Source organism: Eubalaena glacialis, chromosome 6 (genome assembly GCF_028564815.1).
Source record: "Eubalaena glacialis isolate mEubGla1 chromosome 6, mEubGla1.1.hap2.+ XY, whole genome shotgun sequence".
NCBI lineage: Eukaryota > Metazoa > Chordata > Mammalia > Artiodactyla > Balaenidae > Eubalaena > Eubalaena glacialis.
This window is the reverse complement of record NC_083721.1, coordinates 82,529,986-82,553,076: the sequence shown is the minus strand read 5'-3', so window position 1 is coordinate 82,553,076 and position 23,091 is coordinate 82,529,986. Positions and strand designations below refer to the sequence as shown.

The 23,091-nt window shown below is 42.0% G+C and overlaps 1 protein-coding gene across 4 annotated transcripts in view; it reads right to left on the bottom strand.

Moving 5' to 3' along the window:
* Nucleotides 1-6,757: 6,757 nt before the first annotated feature.
* The window catches only part of DGKG (diacylglycerol kinase gamma), a 162,236-nt gene continuing 145,902 nt past the window's right edge, over nt 6,758-23,091 (bottom strand). For all 4 annotated transcript variants that reach the window (XM_061194375.1, XM_061194376.1, XM_061194377.1 and 1 more), the window contains 3 exons: nt 20,901-21,021; nt 18,574-18,634; nt 6,758-9,447 (listed from right to left, as the gene is read on the bottom strand). In XM_061194375.1, coding sequence (XP_061050358.1) covers nt 9,349-9,447; nt 18,574-18,634; nt 20,901-21,021 — 281 coding nt within the window. In that variant the 3' untranslated portion in view covers nt 6,758-9,348. The remainder of the gene's footprint in view (nt 9,448-18,573; nt 18,635-20,900; nt 21,022-23,091) is intronic.

Below are 23,091 nucleotides of genomic sequence, written 5' to 3'. Positions count from 1 at the left end.
CAGTGCACTGGGGGTAGAGATGAGAAAGCGTTTCTTCCTAACGTGTGGGAAGTCGGATGGGTGCTCAGTTAGGTCCACCGGCCACCGGCTGGGAATCAGGCCTTGGGTGAATACCAGGCCTTGCTTCCCAGTTGTTGCTGCCACCTAGGCTGTTCTTAAACAATAAACTCATTTCATTCATTGACTGAGATGGGCTGAATATTCTGAAACCTGCTGTCATTCATTTTACCATCCTCCCTTTGGTTGGGCAGAGTCACTTTTGAAAGCAAGCCAACCAACCACCTTGCCCACCATCTTGTCCAGAACGTCTGCAGTCAGCCCGCCCTGACCCCAGCAGCCGAGCACAGAGCACGTGAAGCGTTACCTGCTCCCCTTACACTTTGCCCATTGAAACTGATAGCTCGCCCTGCTAAGTGGGCCTCCCAGATGGTCTCTCGGGGCTTGACACAGCTCCAGTTCAGTTGCCCCAGCGGAGGGGGAGGGCCTGTCTGTACATCTCAGCAGCTGTCTCCTCCCCCAGTCTAGCTTTCTCGTCTTCACGTGGTGGGGGCAATAACGAGAACTGGTTTTTATATGGTTTTTAAACGAACCTGCAGATATGATGTTACTGTTTTATTTGTCCCAACTAGTACTGTGCCTTGTCTTCCTGTAACTCCTACTGTTTTAAACAATATTTATTTCAAAAATTAGAACATGCATCCTTCAGGTACATTTCTAACTCCTCCAAGTGCTTTGCGTTTTCTCTCTGGCATCATCAGTGCTTATAACACTCCCCGATTTAGTGTCTTTTGAGAATTTAGTTAACGTGCTGTTTACCTTCCTCTTTCCAGATCAATCAGGAATGTTTTGAATACAGCTAAGATCTTCCTTGGGTTCCATCCAAAACTTTCTCCTATCAGTGACAGAGCAATGTCCTGGTTAACATCTACTTGTGACAACTGGATTCAGTCAGTTGAGAAATGACTGAGCTCAGATGCACAACACCCTGAAATCTTCCTTCAGCAACATGGATGATACACACAATGTTTAACACTTAAAGAAGGGATCCCCCATAATGATGTATGTGTAATATTTTGGTGTGAGGTGTCATGACATCTATAATTTAAAGTATTCCAGTAGAAAAAAAGATGAAGCAAATATGGCAAAACGATAACAACTGTTGAATCTAAGTGATGGGTCTATGGGTTCTCGTTATACTTATGGCTCTACTTTTCCGTATGTTTGAAAATTGTCGTAATAGAAACTATTCCCAGATGGTCTAATTCCAGGAAGTATATGTAACAGGGGGTGGGAGCTCCAGGAGGCTGATGGGGTGGATGGGAGTGGGAATTACTTAGTCCTCATAAGTTTATGATCATTACCTTAATGCCTGGTGGTAGCACAGTGTGATGACAGCAAACCCCACACAGCAATTCAATGACATCCTCTATCATTAACACCTTCCATGCACGGATGGTTCTCTAAGTTAAAAGCTCTAGTTCTCAACCTTTTTACCTCAAGGATGTTGGGGAGAGAGGAAATATTCACCAGGAAAATTTTTCTTTTCTTGAAGATCATGCCATTTTCTGGTAACCACTTGTTACCAGTTGTTTTTTTTTTTTTTCTTTAAAGAAAAGGACAAGAAAAATAAAAGTTCATTAATTACTTTGAAAGTACTGTTGTTTAGTCCCTCCACAGCAGACTTTCTGGAATATTTCTCTGGATTGCCACTTATATTGTGACATTTATAAATTCTTTTTTTTGGTATTATCTAACATAAAAAGAAATTACCATTTTTATTGCCCCTCACTTGTAATTCTTGCGAAGATTCCATTTTAAAAATAATTTTTTTTTTGGAAGGGAAAAAGTTTTTTTGCATTTTTCTAGAAGCAGTCTTTTTACTCCAAATTATGATTCACTCAACACATTTTTAAAAGGACACTTCAAGTCTCCATCCCACCTTTAGATATCAGGTACTAAATTCTGATGTTTGACTGCCCGACCTCACTTCACTGGACCTTTGATGTGGTCTCTGTGTGTCTTTTAATACGATCTTTAATATTCTGTGAATACTCTGATCTGGCTGAACACCAAGGTGTTCACGTTGCTGCTCTGTTCTCTGATCGGTGTCTTAGGAGGCGGCCCCGGCCCCACTGTGCCTGGGGGAAAGGGCCTAAGGGAGGTGGGCAAGGTGTGTATGGACTTGCTGCCGCCCAGACCTGCTCTGGCCACTGTGCCACTGTGCCCAAGCTAATGCCGTTTCCCACTCCAGCTCTGTGGAAGGGGGAGGGGAGGGACTTGGATTTCGTTTTGAGAAGGAAGTAATCATGCACAGGGGTGGGGTGGGGGTGGGTTTGGGTGTAGTAAATCCCTGTCACCGTGCTTGAAGCTCAGCGGCCTCAGCCAGGGCACTGCCGGCACGAACATGGGCTCTGAAAGGCAGATCCTGACAGATCTGAATCCCAGATCTGCCCCATGAGATTTGCTCTGTTTCCTCATTTGTCCAATGGGGAACCGTATAGCTCTGACTTCATAAGGTTCTGGTGAAGTTTAAAAGTGGTCATAAAAGCAATAGGCTTTGGACTGGACAATAAATGATAGTTGTTATTTAATAACCATTTCATCAATGCCTGGACATTTCCATTTTACCATGAACTCAACGTTAAGCTTTTTTAAGAAAAAAGGATTTCTTAGTCCTTTCTTCCATTTTTGGACTGAGTGTTCAGGCTCATCTCCCTTGCCCAAATAAACCTGCTAGAAAACCCAGTTCTCTATCTCTTTTCATCTCATGAGTCTGTATCTTATTATGCTGATCTCTTATTGTGTTGTAATTCCACTTCTGTGCTGTCTTTTTTTGTTTTGTCAGTTCTGACCTGACCTCTCAGAAGTAGACTGCAAATATTTCTGTCTTTTTGTCCAAGTTGAATTTCATATTTTCTGAATCATGAAGCTACCCTCCATGTGACCTAGAAAGCCCTTTGATGATCCATATTTAGCTGTATCCATCACTCAACAGATGTCTGAGTAGTTAAAGGCCCTCATGAGCTCCCTCTACATCCTGTGGTTTCAAGTTTCCGAGTTGTTAGTTAAAAAGCTTTAATCCCTTCTACCCACTTTCCCCTACCCATTCCAGGGTAGAAGGACAGATACCCATTTTAGCTATTCATTCATTCAACAAGTATTTACTCATTACCTGCTACATGCTTGATACTGGGTTAGATGTTATCCTCTTTGCTTCCAAATTGCATTTTCTAATTTGACCCATTTAGACGAGTACTCTAAGTTTTATGATTATTCCTCTAGAATCTTCACTGAGCATCCAATTAAATGGTCTCTTCTACCTGTAGTGTTTCCTGACCCCTGGGAGACTCGGAGGCTTAATCGCAAACCCTGGTGCCTTGCTATAAGGCACCTGCCATTGCATCTACAGATTCCAAGATAACATAGGTTCAGCTTGGGTTCCATCTCAGGGAGTTTAGTTAGCAGGTAAGTCTGCAGGGCTCTGCGTGTTGGCTTCCACCATGAACATGAAGAATGAAGTGGTAGCAAGGGTGAAATGCCCTGCAAGTTAAGCAGCTAGTTTCCAAAACCCCGTGGTTTTCTGTGTCCCTGGTTTCCCACAGAGATGCCCAGGAGGAAAGATGCCTCTCTGATTTTTGAGCTCTCTGGATCTTGCCATTAGATAGCATCTCTTGGCATCTGAAAGGCAGCCTGCCATTCTGTTCTCCCGTGGAACACAGATGGCCCAGCCCACGTCTATCACTAATGAGGATCACATGCAGAGCCTTCTTGCTGGAGGCTCCCTTCCACAACCCTAGCTCTCCTTCCCCGTGCAGGCCAGTCACTGCTGACCATGGCATTTAATTCTGAGAAGGCTGCTTGCTGCTCTCCCACTCACAGAGTTGAATAGAAAAATCTATTAGGTGTGCCTTGGGAAACGATTCTCAATCAGCTAGAATGTGAAACATTGAGGGTTAAGGGATGGCTGCCAGTTTGATTGCAAGGGTGAAGTTTTGGGTTCTAGCTGCCCAAGGAGGCTGTTGAGTTTCCATATGAGCAAGCACTGGAAGTTCTTCAGTAGGAACATGAGTAGATGGCCAAACAGAGGTTGACCAGATAGGACATCAATTTTTCACTGCTGTGTAATCTCACCCAGGATGATGGTAGGGTTGGAAATAGTGAGATAAGAAGGTTAAAGGCATTAAAATATAGTAGAAAAAGCATAAATGTTGATGTAAGACAGACCCATGTCAAGTCTTTGCTCTACTACTTGCTATCTGTTTGACCTTGGACAAGGTACTTCACCTTTCTATGCACTAACTCCTTTTTCTGTGAAACAAGCAAAATGCCCAGATCATGAGGATTAAATGGGATAGCACATGAAAAGGCCTTGACACAGTGCCTTGTACTCAGCAAGCCATAAATGAGAATTCCCTTTCCTGTTTTCTTTCTATAGTAGAAATTTAAAAGATGTACTTGAGTATGGTGGAACGTTAAAGTGAGCTAAAAATGATGGCCCCATGTGAAATTCTACACAATTCTGTTCATCTGTTTTATGCAAAACTTGACTGATATTTGAGGTGTAGGATAGTTTCTTTTTCCTTGCTATTTATTGCAAGTCAGATGCAGGTCTGGTACTCGTGACTAGGAGAACAGTTCCAAACTGCTAATATGAACACCAACAGAAATGCAAAATCTCTTTTGGGCTTAACACTGTAACTCATTCCTTTAACTTTCAGAGCTGCCAAGGAAAGATCACCACCACCACTAGCTGCCCTTGAGGGCGCCAATGATTCTGGTCAATCCCGCCATGTACAAGTGTGGTCTAACTGGTCAGTACCAGTTAGACCAGAAAGTACTTTTCTAGAACAAGGAGAAAAGTACTTTAGAAAAGTACTTTATGAATATTATTTTCTGATCCAGAGATCTCTCTGGGAGTCATCTTTCACTCTTTCAGAAAACAATGGACACTGAGGTTTGCTGCTCAAAAGGAAGTACTAGACCTATTGATTTAACACTGATGCCTACAAAAATAGTTTCAACAGCTTTTAAACAAGGTAGATCAATCACCGCTTGTTCCTCCTCAACTAGGTCAAGGCTCTTCCTATAAGAGCAGGTGGCTGTTCATTCCCTCACAAGTCAGCTCTTTCCATATTCAGCCAGCTAGCTCCAAGAGCGGTCATTAAATTGAATAAACATCGATCCTTTCCACAACTGTGTTCTTTAGACCTGGTTCTGTCCTCTAGGTCTACACAGATGAAATCTGACCCCTGGCAGCTATCCTGTTTTCCCCTTAATTTTTCCCCAATCCCTTCTCTACTCAGGAAGCAAAGAGGCCAGATCCTTGATTCTTGCTTGAAGACACGTAGAGGGGAACAATAAAAGTAGTTAAACAATCACAGAAGAAACTAGAAAGAGTGTCTTAAGAAGAGAAGTTCCTTGTCCTAGAAAAGTACTTTATGGAATATTATTGCAGAGGATGGTTACTTCCATGTTCCCATCTCCACGGAGAACAAAAAGAAGAAATGGTGGGCTTAAGGCAGTGTTTCTAATCTATGGACATCAAGAGACAAATCAAAGCCCACCATTTCTTCTAGAATGGGATCTAGTACCTGACCACAGAACTCTTTTGTTCATGGAGCATTTTACGGATACTGGTATTGTGTGAAACACATTTTAGGAAATTACGGTTTCAGATATGCTGCAGAAACTTAAACTAGACTTTTGAAATAACTTCCTGATTGATTATGGTCAGATCCTGGGACTGGTGGCCAAGGAACACTGAAGTTTCCTTCCTTGGAGGGTTGGTAGACTCTTCCTCTCTCCCCTTCTCTCTCCCTTTAATATCAGCATTAGACATCCATCTGCCTGGGAGCCTTGGGGTGTAGGTCGGTGACACAGGGAATCTGGGAGTCTAGATCCTTCCCATCCCCAGAATCTATTTTTATGGATCTCAATCATGGTAGTGTTCCACGGAAGGTACAGCCTAGCTAGGGCTGAGGGTTTTGGCTAAGAGGAGAGGGGGCTAGAGATGGGAAAAGTTGATGCAATTATTTTTGGCAGGAGTTGGAACCAAAGCAGCAGGAGAGAGTAAGTTTTAAGACTCTCTGGCAAAGTAACTTCCTAATCTGTCACTGGGTATGTGTAAAAAAGTGATTAGTGGGTCTCTATATTTATCATGATTACTCACAAATATGTAATTTACATAATATATACAGCACATTAAGTACTATGTCACCTTATATAATGTCCATATGTATAATGTATATGCATGTTATGTAACGCCAGTCTGGAGGTTCTTCCAGATTCTGCCAAGTATTTCCTAATTTATTTGGCAATTTTAACATATCTTTTCCATCTGTGGAAAGAACTCTCTTGAGAGGAGCTGGTCTCTGACCTGAAATATAATCATTCTACCAAGTCTGTCTCCATTCTCAACTCACTGGAGGAAACCTACAAAGACCAAGTCATAATGAGATGCAACGCCTAGCCCATTAGTCCAGGGACAACATAATGTATTGAAGACTTCCTGTTTCATTCTTTTTACTGCTAGAGGGGTAGAACTGTGGGGGCAGGTGAGAACATGTCTGGGGCATGGCCAGAATCAGAATGGGATGAGGAATAAGGGAGGATTCTCCCCTGACTGCCTAACTTTGAGAAGTCACTAAATTATAGTAAGCCTTGTTTTCCTCATTATTTAGATGGGGCTAATAATATCTTCTCTGTCAACGTCAGGGGTTGCTGTGAGGAGCATTACGATGAGGTACTCCACAGTGAGAAACCACAGTCCCAGTAGTTAAGGGATGAGTTGCAAAGTCAGATTAAACACCACCACCAGACTTACTGAGGTTACAAAATTGAAAGTACAATTCCACCGATGTTTGCTATACTTTGTGGCTTTAAGGAGGACATGGGACATGTCTCTCAAGCAACACTGCCAGTCCTGTGCACCACAGTGGGCAGGCAGGGGCCAGTCTCTGACTTGTGAGTCTCTAAGGATCACTTTCACCTGTTGATAGTGCCATGTCTCAACAGCCTCAATCTTGGGGGGTTGAGGCTGAAACACATGCAAGAATTTCTGCAAATGTCTTAGAATCAGTGACCCCCAAATTGAACCTGCCTTCATTTCAGAATCAAGTGGCTTCCAAGATAGTACCTGTTGTCATTCTGAGCTTGTTATTCCCATCCCCAAGGAGCCCATCATTCAGGACATTCTTCAGGTGGCCTGTTTTCCCCCTGCCCAGTGTTCTGAACTGTTAGGTTGAACAGGATGGCTCTAGATCTCTGTCTTAGACGGTCCTAGATGACTGCTTCTTTCAGAGTTAGGATCAGTTTGTACACACAATCTTAATTTTCCCTTCCTTGTGCAAAGTTCCTGACCCAGTGTTAGGAGATTAGAGGGAGCTCAGTGGAGTGACGTCGAGTGGGTCCAGGTTTCCTTTTCAGAAATCTCAGAGGGGATGGAGGCTGAAGGACCAAAGGTGCCGAGGTGAATGTTTCTTTCTACCAACAAAGCTCTCCACAGACTTGCCCTCGGGGAAGGCGGTGATGCTGTTGCCAGCTGAATGAAGCCCAGTGAACTCTGCTGAGGCCCCTCTGGGCACTGGCTGGCAGCTCCTTGCTGAGGTGCCTCTGTCCTCCTTGTGCCTCTCCACTGAGGTCATCCGGGCAGCCAGAGGTGTTTCTAGATTAAGAGACTATGATGACCATGATGAGATGACATGTGGAGAGTTTAATTTGAAGATCTGTCCGCTGCCTTCAACCCTGGACCAACTTCTCACCAGGTCAGGCCAGAGAGAGTCTCTGGGAAGTATTGGGAGGCCTCATTCTCTCATGTGGGCTTGTCCCGTCCACACGTGTGCCACACGTTCATTCCTCCCTGGCAACCCGGATCCAAATGGAATCGCTTCTCAGTGACCAGAAATGACCCTTTTCCAAGATGTGTAGGTTCTTTTCTCTATTACATATCTTCTTAGTGGTACCTAGTCTCTTAACTTTTCCGAGACTCAGTTTCCTTATCTGACAAATGGGAGAGTAAATCCTGCCCAGCATAGCTTTCATGGTGTTTTGAGGATCTAGAATAGAAATTCTCAGTCTCTTTATGATAAGGAGATACTTTAATTTCCCTTAAATCTCATGATCACCACGGGGCAATGTGCCTTGACAATGAAATGGCAGAAACAGGGAGTCAGAGCCTTCTTTTTCTTTCCCACTTTCTGTTCTTGTACTGCATATTTTTTTCAATCCAGAAAAATCCACCAGTAAATAAATATTTGTATATATAAATATATATATGCTACATATATGTACACACACCTAAGACCTTCAGTAGGGCCTCCAGGTCGTGCTCGGGGAGTGGTCGTTGCAGAGGCAGGAGGGAACTGCCTGACGCCTTGTCTCCTGGTCTCAGCAAAAGGCCCTTCCCTCCCATCTTCTTTGCCTTCAGGAATAGTCTGCCACCAGGGCTTGGAACTCAAACAGGAAACACGCTGTGGCTTGAAAAAGAAAGAAGCTGGGGGTGGTTTTTTTTTTTTTTTTCCTTCCCTTTTTACACAATATTATGACACCAATTTGAAAAATAAATCTCAGTTTCTCTGCTTTCCCTCCCAGGTGTTCACAGAACTAAGAAAATAAATACCACATCTAAGGTGTGCTATGTAGGCAGCTCTGGGGGCTCTTGGAGCCGGCTCTAAACAAACACACAGCCACCAGAAGGCTTCAGGAAAATCACCAGTGCCCACTGAGAGTGCGCAGAACCAAGAAGGGAAACACAGCTTTCCACAGCCTTTCTGCCTCCTCAGCAAGTTCCGGGAGAAGCTGTCACTCGAAGGACAACCGAGAAACCAGCGTGCGTATGCTGAGTCCTGCCAAGGGCTGCGATCTGAGAGTCGGAGGTGATTTTGTCTCCTCACAGAGGGACCTTTGTGAGCGTCCCCTGGAACGCAGGCTCTTTCCCTTGGCCACATCCGATCTCCCCTTAGACAGGAAACCTGCAGCCTGCTCCTTGCGAGCGGCGAAGAAACTTGCAGGGCTGGTGGAAAGAAAGGGGGGGTTTCTCCTTCAGTCTCAGAAAGTCCCGCTCAAGGTCTTCTGGGAAAGTGGAGGTTACTGCATGAGCCAGCTGCACCCTGGAGGGCCCTAAGTCCATTCACAATGTCCTGCCGGCACTGGCTCTGTTGGAGTGTGTCCATGGTTGAAATAGAATGGATGTCAGGGTGAAGCCTTCTTCCTGAAGGGTGGCTTGGCTTCCACTGGTTGGAGAAGTGTGTGTGTGTGTGTGTGTGTGTGTGTGTGTGGTGTGTATGTGTGTATGTGTGTGCTTCAGTTTCTTGTCTTCTCTCTTGGTTGAACTGGCATTGGGCATAGTGTCTAGTCTTTTGAACGGCTCTTCCTCCTCAGAGAAAAGAAGCTGCTCTTCTGGGGGGGCCCCATCATCATAGGCGCTTGGTTCTTGTGAGTAATTTTAATCTAAAAGCAAAGAGGCAGAAATGAATTAGTGGCCTGCAAATTCCGGGAGCCTATGGGAGAGTGAGCTGCAGAGAAAGGAAGGGAGGCCAGCTTCAGGCTGGAAGGAGCCCCGTGCAGAAGGACGACTGTCCTTGAACAGCTTCAAAACTGGCAACTGGACCCTGACTGGGCCTGGCGTTTGGCACTGCTGGAAGCAAGGGGCGGAAACGCTGGGGAGAGACAGGTGTGAGCTTCCCACGTGGCGATCAGCTCACACCTGTCTCATGTTCTTGCTATTCATAGTCTCTCAGAATGTCACAGCCGGAGGAGACCTCAGGGACCATCTCATTCAACCCCTCTGCAGGATAGATAAAGGAATGGAGATCTCAAGGCTCTCTTGAGCCTTGGATTAGCCTAAGGTTGCACAGAGAGGGCCGGAACAGCTAGAGCCTAGTTCTTTGGATTCCCCGCCTCCACTGCTCCTGGCCATTCCTGCCCGGGCAGTGCAGAGATGTCAACCAGTAACTCCAAACTGACCTAGAGGCTTCAGTCTGACCTCTGACCCAAGCGCTACTCAGGTGGAAAGTTTCCAAGGGAGTCTTTTAGGCGTTTCCTCTTTTCTTAGTCTTCTAGGGGAGACCCAGGTTTCTTTTAAAAGCTTTTATTTTTGTTTGAATTTTAGGTTTAATGAGTGCCTTCTCCTGCAAACTTTAAGTCAATTGGAAGTGAAAGACACTGGTGAATTCTCATTTTTTGGTCTTTCTTCCCAACCCTACCCTCAGGGTATGGCTTCAAAATGCTTACTCCCTATTTGAATGTGGCCTGGTGACACTGATGCGTTGATAATCTGCATTGTCAGTCCAGCAACATTTATCAAGTAGGAAGATGATGTGGGAACAAGAGGCACTTAGGATTCAAAGACCTGGGTTTGGGTCCTAGGACTCCCCCTTCTTTGCTGTGAACCTTTGGACAAATCATTTAGCCTTCAGAAGCAGTGCTTGCGGAACCGTAAAATGAGGATAGTAGCATTTATTCTATTTTTCTCACAAAGTTGTTGTGAAGATCAAATGACAATCTGTCAACGAAAGCCCAATGTAAACTGTAAAATGGAATGCACCAGTTAAATAATTTATCTTACACTGGAGGAGGAGAAAGATGCTTGTCAAAAGAAACACAATCTATGAACCTGTTCTCATGAGTTTTACCACCTACTGAAATGACAGTGTGACCCTAGAGAACAACAGAAGAACTCTTGAAGAGAGAGACCCATCAACAAGTTTAGATGTAGGATAAGCCAAGAGGTGTCAAAAAGAAGTTAGGTAAGGAATGAGAAGAACCTGAATGGAGCAATTGAGGAAGAATTTTAAGATATGAAAGGAAGGGAAGAAAATGTGTTGGTGAAAGAGAAAGGGAAGGCACTAGGTTGAGGGGCTACATACCAGCTGGTTGAGTGTGGACCAAAGGATGAGAAATGAGGTCAGGGATACAGGTGGGCCAGTTGGTATAGGGCTTTAAAGGGGAGGAGGCAGCAGAGATTGGGCTTAATATGAGGTAGTGGGGAACCATGATAACTTTTTAAGCTGGAGGATAACATGAAGAAAAGAGTTTGAAGGGAATTATTCAATAGCTGTTGTCAAGATGAGCTGGAGCTGGGAAGAGTCTGGCTAAGAGGGTTCTACTGCAAGCCAGGTTTAAATTTATAAGGCTCCAGGATATAGAAAGAAAAAGATGGGGCCAAAAGTCATTGTGGGGAATGAACATAACCTGGGGGAAGGAAGCTGAAAACGACTGTTAGGTTGGTTTCCATCAGCCTGGAAATCTAGGAGGGGAGTAAGTCTCTCTGTTTTGTGGTAGTCACCAGGGGAGCACACCGACGACACATCAAGTACCGTTTTGTGTTATGTGCCTTATTATGGGCATTGTCTTTATCTCAGAATTCAGGGAAGTGAGGCACTTATCTGTGGTGTGCAATTTAGCCCCATCTGATGGTAGTGATTTGTGGCACATTTCCTGTGGTAAGCCTTGTCCCACTCCGGAGCACAGGAGCCCCGAGGGGAAGAAGACATTCATCTTATTCACCTTGGTATTCCCTGAGCCAGCGCAGAGCCTGTACCTGCTATGGAAGTACTGACTAGTTAGCACAGCCAAGAAGAACGGGGGAACGTTCTGGCAGTGGAGCTGCCCATGCTTGGGACAGAGAGTGGCAGCTGTGGCACCGCTTACATTTCCCACTGATGGAGTCCATTTTTTTAGACCGTGGAAGATCCTTGTTTCTCCTTTTTCTCCCTCTAGCTGACCAGTTTATTTGCTTGTTAGCACCTCCAGGGCAAAGGGGAGGAGGTGAAACTCAAATCCCTTTCATTTGGGTTTTCAGCAGTTTTGACAAAGGTTTTGATGGGGCAGGAGTTTGGAGATGCTGGGTAACGTGAGGTTTTGATGTGGTTTGTGGATTCTACTTCTACAGATAACTGGGAGTTCACTGTATGTACATACACTGGGGGCAAGAAGTATGAGATCATGTCCTCATCTCGAGTCAAAGAAATGTCAGTATCTTACCCCCTCATCCTCAAATTAGGAGGGGCTAGTGGGTTAAATAGGTAAGATCCCATTTTAGGAGGTAGTTGGATGTGGTTAAATCTGCCTTTTCAACCCCTGAGAGAGCATCCCACATTTCTGTAGTTAGAACCCAAACTTCTCTGGTCAGGCAATTAACTAAAGTCTGTATGATTGTCTTAAAAACCCTTCATCACATTTATAACATCTGGCAAGCACTAGGGACAGCAGCCCCATGCTCTTAGTTTTCTGTTTTATTACAGAGAAAATTTGTTAACAGTTAAACATGTCACATTTTCCTTAGAAAGTCCTTGTTCATAGTGTAATAATAGTCACCCATTTTCCCCTTCCCTAGGTAAGTAACATTTAATTCTTTAATGGAATTGGAGATTTTTTGGGTTTTTTTTGGAGTATACTTTGAGGTGAGAGGTTACTATACAGTTATCCCTTGGTATCCATAGGGAATTGGTTCCAGGACCCCTGGCGATACCAAAATCCATGGATGCTGGTTCTATACAAGTCTCTTGTGTAAGATGGTATAGTATTTGCATATAACCTATGCACTTCCCGTATACTTTAATCATTTCTAGATTACTTATAATACCTAATGCAGCGTAAACGCTATGTAAATAGTTGTAAGTATAATGTAAATGCTATGTAAATAGTTGCCAGCACACAGCAAATTCTAGTTTTGCTTTTTGGAACTTTCTGGAATTTTTTTTCCTGAATATTTTCTATTCAAGGTTGGTTGAACCCAAGGATGCGAAGCCCATGGATGTGGAGGGCCGACTGTATAATGGCACTTTCCCAAACAGGCAATTTCTTGGATACCATATGTTAAACAGTCCATTACTTTCAAATTAGTTTATGATCTTTCTTCTCTCCTTCATTAGTTTTTATGTATACTAGGGTTTCTTAGGGCTCTCTTCTGTACTATTATCTATCCAATATTGCGTCAATTGCTGTGGTTTTATAACTATTTTAATATCTTGTGGGAAGTCCTTCTTCACAGTTCTTTTATAAAATGCCTTAGCTATTGCATTGTTTTGTCAAGTAAAAAAAACTGCATTAGAATTTTGTCTGGGGGTTCCTATTTAGAAACATAGGATGTTTCTAAATTCAAATCTTTTAAAAAATATTACTTAAGTCTTGAAATCTTCTTCATCTATTTTTCACAATTCAGTTTGGTATTTTGTTTTTGTCTGTTGCCATTATAATACTTAAACTTTTTTCTATTATATTCCTCTGATTGGTTATTGCTGGTATGTACAAAAGCTATTAACTTTTGTCTATCTTTCTGTACAGCTTCATTGAAATAATTTAACCTATGAGGTTTTCCGTTGATTTTATTAGCTTTCTATATACATAACTATATTATCCGCAAATAATGACAGTTTTGATTCTTTTCCAAATAGTTATATTTCTTTTCTGCTTCATGTGTTTTGCATTGGTTAGAACTTCCAAATAACATTAGCACACATGTCTTACCCATGATTTTAATGAGAATTCCGCTAGTGTGTTACATAAAATATTACTCATTGGTTTAAGATAGATATTTTTCGGGACTTCCCTGGTGGTCTGGTGGTTAGGACTCCATGCTTCCACTGCAGGGGGCACGGGTTAGATCCTTGGTCAGGGAACTAAGATCCTGCATGCTGCGTAGCACGGCCAAAAAAAAAAGGAGATTTTTTTTCTGTTTTTTTCTTTTGAGGAAGTGCCTTTCTGGTCTGAGTTTTCATCTTTAAAAATCAGAAACGTTGAATGTAATTGAGTATTTTGGGGTCATCTATTCATATTATCATGTGATTTTTCTATCCAAACTTATATAAGAAGACATCCTTGCATTCCTTTGATATATTCTTCTTGAGGAGTGAATGATTCTTTTAATATATTGTTCAATTCTATCTGCCAATACTTTAACTATAATTTTTGTATCATGTTCATATTTGAGATTGGTCTGTAGTTTTCTATTTTTAAGCATAGTTTTTGTTAGGTTTTTGTATCTGTCTTAATTTTATCAAATGGATTGGGTAGCTTTCTATCTTTGTTCTATGGAACAGTTTACATAAATATTTATTCCCTAGTAATATGGAAGAACTCACCAGTAAGATCATCTGTTTTAAGATCATTGTGGATGTAATTCTTTGAAAACATTTTTCATTTCATTAAGGTTGCCTAGGATTTTTATAAGACGTTCAAGTTTATTAGAATCAAGATAAAACTATATATATGTCATATAATCTTATTAAATAAAACCATTACCATATTTATATTTATATTACATATGTATTAAATATTTTAATATCTCTAATCTCTGTTTTTCTTTTTCTCTTTTTAAAATAAGGTTTTCAAACATTTGACATGTTTAAAGAACTAGTTCTAGATTTTCCTGTTTTTTAATTGTTTAATTTCTAATTTTATCTTTATTTTCTTCCTTCTGCTTCTCCTAAGTTTGTTTTATTATTCTTTTAATTTGGGGATTATTCATTACATTTTTTTCCTTTTCAAATGATGGAAGTATATGAGACTCTGAATTTACTTCCAAATACATTTTAGGCTATATTCTATAAGGTTTGAATGCGAGCCTTCTCATTTTTATTATTTTTTAAATAGTCAATAATGTTAGCTTTGATCGCCTCTTAAATCTATTATTCTTTAGGAGAATTTAAAAATCTCTGAGTGATTGGATTTTATTTATTCATTTAATCTTCTATTATTAATTTCTAGTTTTATTGCTTTGTGGTCACATAAAACAACCTTTATAATTTCTGCTTCTGGATTTTATATATATGTTTTCTTTGTGAACTAGTTTATGATCTATTTTAGTAAATATCCTATGAATCCTTGAAGAAATGAGATATTTAATTATTTAAGGCATAGTTATTTCATCCAAGTTTAATTTTTAAATTGAGGTATAATTGACATATGACATTATATTAGTTTCAGGTGTACGACTTAATGATTTGATATTTGTATATATTGTGAAATGATCACCACAATAAGTCTAGTTAACATCTGTTACCATAGTTACAAAATGTTTTCTTGTGATGGGAACTTTTAAGAGTTACTCACTTAGCAGCTTTCAAATATACAATACAGTGTTATTAACTATAGTCACTCTGCTGTATATCACATCCCAGGACTTAACTTATTTTATAATTGGAAGTTTGTACCTTTTTACCCCCTTCACCCGTCTCACCCACCCTGCTCCCCCTACCCCCACCTCTGACAACCACCAATCTGTTCTCCGTACCTATGAGCTTGTTTTTTAAAATCCAAGTTTTATGTCATTTATTTTTTTTACAGCTTGACCTCAAAGACAGAAACAAATATTTTAAAGCCTCTCAATACCTGTCTTTCTGTCAATTTTTTATATATGTATTTTTCTCAGAATATACATCTATACTGATTTTCACAGTATATATATATATATTTTTTTTTTAAAAATATTTGTTTATTTATTTATGGCTGTGTTGGGTCTTCGTTTCTGTGCGAGGGCTTTCTCTAGTTGTGGCAAGTGGGGGCCACTCTTCATTGCGGTGCGCGGGCCTCTCACTGTCGCAGCCTCTCTTGTTGCGGAGCACAGGCTCCAGACGCGCAGGCTCAGTAATTGTGGCTCACGGGCCCAGCTGCTCCGTGGCATATGGGATCTTCCCAGACCAGGGCTCGAACCCGTGTCCCCTGCATTGGCAGGCAGATTCTCAACCACTGCGCCACCAGGGAAGCCCCCACAGTATATATTTTGATTCTGTTATTAAACAACTAAAATTTTATGACCATTATATCTCAAAATTGAGAGTACTTTTTATTAAATAAAAAGTGACATTTTTATTCCACTTTATGCTTTTGGCATGTTGGAAGGTTAGTTTGCCCCAAATTATCACTTCTTACTTTTAATTTCTCTATGTTTGTTAAGGATAAGATAAAAAGATATATATACATGTCTTTCTGTTTTAGATGTATCTCTTTATAAGAAGTATATCATTGGATTTTAATTTTTAACCCAGTATGAGAGTCTTACACTTTTAATAGGGGAATTTAGCACATTTATATTTTTTTGTCATTATTGATATATTTAGCCTTAACCTCTTTTATCTTAATCAAAAAAATTTTAAATGTTTGCTTGTTATTCACTTTCTGTCTTGTGCTACACTGACAGGGTTCATTAACTTTAAATTCTCCCAGATTCGAAAGGTGTGCACCCTGTTTTTAGTGTCACTAGTAATTATCTAGTTATTAAAGTTTTCTTCAGATTTACATCCTGTAATTATCAAAGTGAAGAGAGACAGTGAAAAATTTAGCATTTTTACTATTCTTTCAACAATATCTCCCACATGCTTTCAGCCTTGGTGAACATAACTTTAGGTTTGGGATCCAAGTTATGAATGTTTACATTATATATCTTCTCTTTCAAAGAATGATTTTTGCCATTTGCATTCAGTTGCATAACCATATTTAACAGTTTTTTTTTTTACTTTATTCTAATTTAACTGGTTTTAATTTTTACCAAAAGTTCTTTTGTTGCTGTGCTGTCCCATCATTAAGCCTTCAATTAGGAATCACTTCATAGTATGTGCCTTCCAGAAAATGATTCAAAAAGGGTGCTTTTGTTTTAACTCTTTCAAGTTTAAGAATGACTTTCTGTTACCTTCTGCTGGGGACCGAATTGTGTTCCCACCTCCACGCCCCAAAATTCATATGTTGAAGCCCTAACCTCCAATGTGAGGGCATTTGGAGATATGGCCTTTAAGGAGGTAATTAAGGTTAAATGGAGTCATGAGGGTGGGCGTCCGAATCCAATAGGACCGGTGTCCATATAATAGGAAGAGACATCAGGAGTGAATGCACACAGTGAAAAGGCCATGTGAGGACAAGGTGAGAAGGCCATTGTCTGCAAGTCAGGAAGAAAGGCCTCACCAGAAAGCAACCCTGCCGACACCTTCATCTTGGACTTCCAGCCTCCAGAACTATGAAAGACTATGTTGTTTAAGCCACCCAGTCTGTGGTATTTTGTTAGGGCAGCCTGAGCTGACTAACATACCTTCCACAGACTGAACACCATAAAAATCATTGGGTCACAGTTTTTTTTTCATAGTGAGTTGTAATCTCTAAAAGGTGGCATGGAGAGAGAGTGGGGATAGGAGAAGTATCTGGCTATTTTAAAACCAGTGCTTGGATCTGGAGGAAAGCAGTCCAGTTTCCAGATACTACTGAGCTAGGTGGCCGAGGGTTTGCTTTCTTCCAGCTTTTTTTTTTTCTTTCTTTTAGGAGACAGGAGGAGCTTGGATAGATGTTTCTTAATTCAGCTCCATCAAAATTATAAGTAGTACAAATTCCCTCCATCCTTCCCAACTCTAACAAGGTGGTAAGATATTAGGTTTTGCTGTAGTGTGTTCTCATTCTTTTCTTAGACTTCATAGAAACCAAAAGATTGAGGTAAGATTTTGCAGAAAAACTTCTACTTTTGATAACCTTTATAAAAGATGACATTTCTAAAGTCTCTGTCTCTAGGGACTAGTTTTACAATTTGTAGAAGTTACATGGAACAAAGAATTATAGAAATAAACCTACAATTCAGACCTAGTAACTGTCTTATGAAAACCTCTTTTCTAGAAGACAACTTGATGTTCTGAAGGGCTCCAAATAGCAGGCTATCGAGGTATCTGAATACTCCACTAGAGTGAGGAAGCTCAGAAACACAACTTCTGTCTTGAGATTTGCATCCTCACAATAGTATTGAGGACGTTACTAATGTAGTATCCCAGTGAACATCCTGGGCCCTGAACACCAGGACAGTGGTTTATCTTTGCCATGGAATTTCTAGCTGCGTTTCTGAGAACAAAGTGCTAACAAAGGTATGGTAAGTCAGGGACTGGGGTTGTTCCCTTGATTTTTGTTTGTTCAATCCTTTATTCATTGCCAAACAAATATTAATATTATTGTGCAACTATTACAAACAAACCAGGCACAGTGCTAGGTGCTGGGTAATATGGCTCACAGAAATGCCATAAACAAAATAGATAACCCGTGTGGTTACCTTTTCAGGGGAGCTTTCAGGTGGGTCCTCGGGGCTGCAGGTGCACCTGGGGTGCAGCGTGTCTGTGCACTGTGGGAATTCTCCCCCAGGAACCCCGGTGGTCACAGCAACTAGGTGGAAGTTTGGCGGTAAGTGTGCAAATTTGGCTGCCATATAAAGAAGCACTTTCTAGTGATTAGGCTTGTTCATCAGTGGAACAGTCTTCTTTTTGGGGTGGTAAGTTCCTTGCCACTGAGTGATTCAAGCTGAGGCTCTCAAGGATACTGTAGATGAAGCCTCAGAATTCACCATCTAGAACCATAAGCTCTTTGAAGACGGGTCTATGTCTCCTTTGGTTTTGGAACTGGTGTCTCCCAGTGTCTGGCACATAGCACATATTCAATAAAAGCTTGGCAGGTAAATGAATGGGTGGATGAATAAAGTGGAAGAGAAGCTGCACTAGATGATCTCCCAAAGCTCCTGTAACTCTGAGATTCAGAGTTTCATATTAAGTCAGTGCCCCAAAGGGGCCCAAAATAAAGCTTCTCACCCTCATCTCAAAGACTGGCAAAACTTACCGTGCAAGGTGGCTGCATCCAGGGCTCTCCGTCCACTTGCATTGGCAGCAGCTTGTTCGTCCTGGAGCCCCGAGAACAGAGAGCACAGTGAGCTTCTTGGAGTCTGAGGATGAGGGTTGCCCCCACCAGGGAATAGAAGTGGGAAGACCTGACCTGCCCACCTAGGAGTGGTTCTGAAGACTCTCCTGGGGGGGTGGGGCTTGCTGAAAACAGATTTCTGAGCCACGTCAGGGGTCCCGACTTGACAGCTGTGGGCCAGGCCCAGGGGTCTGTGTTTTAATAAGCACTATGGATGATTCTGTTGCTTTGACCCCCAGACCCTACTTTGAGAAACATGGCCCTGGGTGAGCAGTGAAGTCCACAGGAGTCTGGGAAACAGCGGCCAACAAGTATGGCAGCACCACAGCTGAGTGGACCCTTAGTCAAACGATCAGCCAGAGGGCCTGTCCATGGTGCCAAAACGCCACTGTGAAATGGAAAAGGTTATGAAATGGGGAAAGGCCTGGTTTCAATGTTGAGTGAGCAGTTGCATCATGTCAGTGAGGTAACGTCTCCCACTTAAACGAGGTACAGCTCAGGTCTGAGTGTGTCTTGCCTTGCCCCCAGTCCTAAAGCATCCCCTCTTTTATCTCCTGAACAACAGTAGACGCTGCGGTTGCATGGACTGTGGACCTGGCTTAGCTGGGAAAGGGGGTCATTGGGAATGTGATCCCCATGGGTAGGCAGAGGAGAGAGGAGAAAGCGTTGCTTTCTTGCTTGGGTCAAGGCGTCTTTGGCATATGGATTATTAAAGGAGAGAGATGAGGGAGAAAAGGCAGGTCCTTTCGGAGGCCTCTGGTCTGGGCGAGCAGGGAACAGTTGCCACCCACTGGCCAGAAAGCCCTCACCTGGGTTTGGCATCTGTCCTGTTTCTGAAATTATAAAATGAGGGAGGCAGGCTACGTTTCTTTTTTCTTTTTTTTTTTTTTTCAGGCTGTGTTTTGATGTAGATGATTCTCCGACTGACTCTGAGGATATTTAATAACAAGAACCAATAAACCTAATAATAAAACAAATAAGAGGAGAGAGTGGCATTTTGGTTTTGGGGAGTGCAGAGAGTATCTGGGGAATGCCCAGGAGGCTAGGGCTTCTGACTCACCTCCTCTATTTCTATCTGGAAACAGAAAATATCCTATCTCTTATACATGTTTTTAAAAAATTCTTCAGAGACCAAATTCTCTGGTCTACATATGTTATGGCTTAGATGTGCTAATGGACTGGACCTACTCAGTGTTAGAGTCATGGGGAAAGGACAGAGAAGGAACTACAGAGGTTAACCTGGAAAACAGGGGCCCCAGCACAACAACAGCCCAGCGAAGAAGAGAAGCAAAGATTTGGGGAATAATTGAAAAGACAGAGGAGACACAGAGAGGGAATGAAGAAAGGGGGTTAGTGGGATAGATCAGGGAACCAGCTCTGAGGACCTTTCTGAAGGATGCAGGGTGGCACTGAGAACAGCGTTTCTCTGAATGTGCTCTGAGGACATTCACCCAAGAGGTTAAGCGATAAAAGGGTTCTGTGTTTAAATAACTTCGGGAAACCTGCATGTGGTGGTCCCCTCCAGGAGATCCCCAAGACACACGAATAGATTTGATCTATAGAAATTAAATGGGAAATGGAAAGGAATAAGGACTCCTGAAATAATCAGGTGGAGAAAAATCTGTGACCAGTTGCATTTATTAAACAGAAGCAACCAAAATCAGAAGATCCCCTCCATTAGACCCCATCTATTCAGGAACCTGCAGTGGCTGACCTGTGTGATCCATACTCTAGAGAATTGTCATCCTCTTAGTCAGTTATGACGGGTTTGCTGAGGTTGATGGTTTAGCTCTACAAAGGTATATGGGATTGCTAACTCTAATAAAAGTATTTCTAAGACCACTATCCAAGAAAGAGCAGAGTGGAGCACAGAGCCTGGTTTTTGTTAAAGTGTGCCCTCTGGCATGGCTTGAACAGTTCAACTTGTAAAGATAAAGAAGGCAAGGAGTTGGATATCTGGTTCTCTGGACCTCATAATATGACAATCCTATTTAGAGAATCTCACCAATTCATTCTAAGAGAACAGCAAACTGGTTGTGGTGGGACCCTTTAGTTGATGTCCTGGATGGTTGCATTATACCTGGTTAGGGAAGTGGTCTCCAAAGACATTCTTTATAAATGTTATCAAGCTTCTGCCCCACCCCACTCTCTCTGCACTGAAATCTAAAGATGGCTTCCTAGTTGTTATCTGTAAGAATATTCAGGGAGGTGGGGAGACTGGGGGGCTGCTGGGTGATGAGGAAGCATACCTGATGGAGACAGAGGAGCACTGGGCCAGCCTCCTGCCTGCACTCTTCAGGCCAGTGTAGATCTGCCCCATTTCCATGGCTCCCTCTAGCCCCACCACTTCAAGAAGCTGGTCACTGAGGTCTGTAGAGTGAGACAAGCAAAAGCAGTGCATACACATCTCTCTGTTTCCCAGTCTGGTTTGGGCCAGAAGGTCTGGTCCCTAGATGGCCAACCCAGAACTCTCAATATCCCTTCATCTCCTACCAAACAGCATTTTCATCCTCATTCTGAATAGGGAATTTCCCCAGAAGTCAATAAATGTACCTTTTCATAAACAGAAACCCGGTTCTAGTAAAAAAAAGGTTTTGATCCAGAAGGTTAACATGCATCCAATGAATAGGCTGACATATCCAGAAGCCTCTTCAAATGGAGAGTAACATAAAGGATGAACCAGCTATTTCTGAACTACAATCCCCCAGTGCAGCTAAAGACACACTGGTTTGGGATTAGGATAGGAAGGAATGCTGATGAAGGTCATTAGCCAGAGTTGGATCAGGTTTCTCTTCCCTGAATGTGTGAATAACATCTTGGCCCTACTGACGATGACTGATGCTTAATTAACTTCAAATTTGGCCTGCGGTAAGCCAGTGGTGAGCCAACCTCCTTGGACATCCTTGGGGAAGTCAGTGACCTCTTTCAGGACACCAGGTTCCTAATCTAAGCCAAGGAAAAGAATATTTCACCTACACCAGATTATTCTGGGTCCACAGTACAAAAAGAGGGATAGAAAATACGAGTCTCAGGCTCAGAGTCACACAGGATCGAGGGCTTCCCACAGGGGCAGTTGCTTCTGATTCAGCACCTAGAAGAGGTCCTTTTTTTCAAAGTTCCTGGGGCTTGGATTGTGCCTGTCCAATTTCCAGGGAAAGCAACGGCAGGATTAAGGTTTGATGGTGGGCCCAAAGACTCATTTTTACAACACAACTTTTATTTATTTAAAACAGAAGCAAATAAAAAGGCAGATTCTTTAAAAGCTTCCATTCCTTCTTTGCCTACTAAGGCAGGGGAAATTCTCTCATAGGTTGTGGCTAATCACTAACATCCTATTAATATTCACGAACTAGAAAATTGTTCTATGTTAATGTTTCTGCTTATTTGACAGATGGCTTCTGTCTTCTAAGGTGCCTCCTGATACAGTGCGATAATGTGTATTAAGACTGGCAAGGAGATATTTGGGTTTGTCTTTACTTTTTTTTTTTTTTTTTCCACACACACTGTATTTTATTTTTACAAGAGATAAATAAACTGACACCAAGCATTGTGTCTTTACTTTTTTGTTTAGAAGACTGTTGTTTAAAAAACAGTCTCTTGACGGATATACTTCTTTTTTAACATCTTTATTGGAGTATAATTGCTTTACAATGGTGTGTTAGTTTCTGCTGTATAACAAAGTGAATCAGCTGTACATAAACATATATTCCCACATCTCCTCCCTCTTGACGGATATACTTCTAATGAAAACAGTTAAACAAACTATTGGGCTGACCACAAATGTGTAAACTTCGCTGAAGTCTAACCTAATGATCACTAATGGACATCAGCTGCCAACAGAGACAAAAACTGCATTAGTCTCTCTACACCCATGGTTTTCCCCTCTACACCCACTGACACTCCCATTCTCCTTCTCTGGTACTCCTTTTTTCACAACTGTGAAAAGATACTGTCTCCTTAAACCCTCCATCTCATTTGGATTTGGAACAAGAAGCCATGAATGGGCAAAGTTTGTTTAGGAGAACGCTCCAGGCTCTCTTAAGGAACTTAGATCCAGTAAACAACAAATGTCTAAACCTCTAGTCACTTAATTAGTTCCCTTCTTACTAAAGTGTGTTGAATAACCATTGGATAGTTTTAGCTTAATGTGTCATTTTACAGTGTCTGTGAAATCAATATGGGTTGTGAATGAGAGAGAGAAGAAGAAGGAGGAGAAGGAGAAAAATGAGGAGGAGGGGGAGGAGGGAGGGGAGGGAAAGGGAGGGAGGAAAGACGTGTAGGGTGTGTTTAGGGGTGAGGAGAGTGGGGGAGTCATACTGGGGTAGGAGAAAGGAGGAGGAAAGAGAGGTAGAACTTTTTAGAAGTTTCTCTGTTGGCAGAGACACAGATGTCTTGTAAAATGTTGCTCTCTGTACCAGGCTTTGGTATCTGACAGTGCTG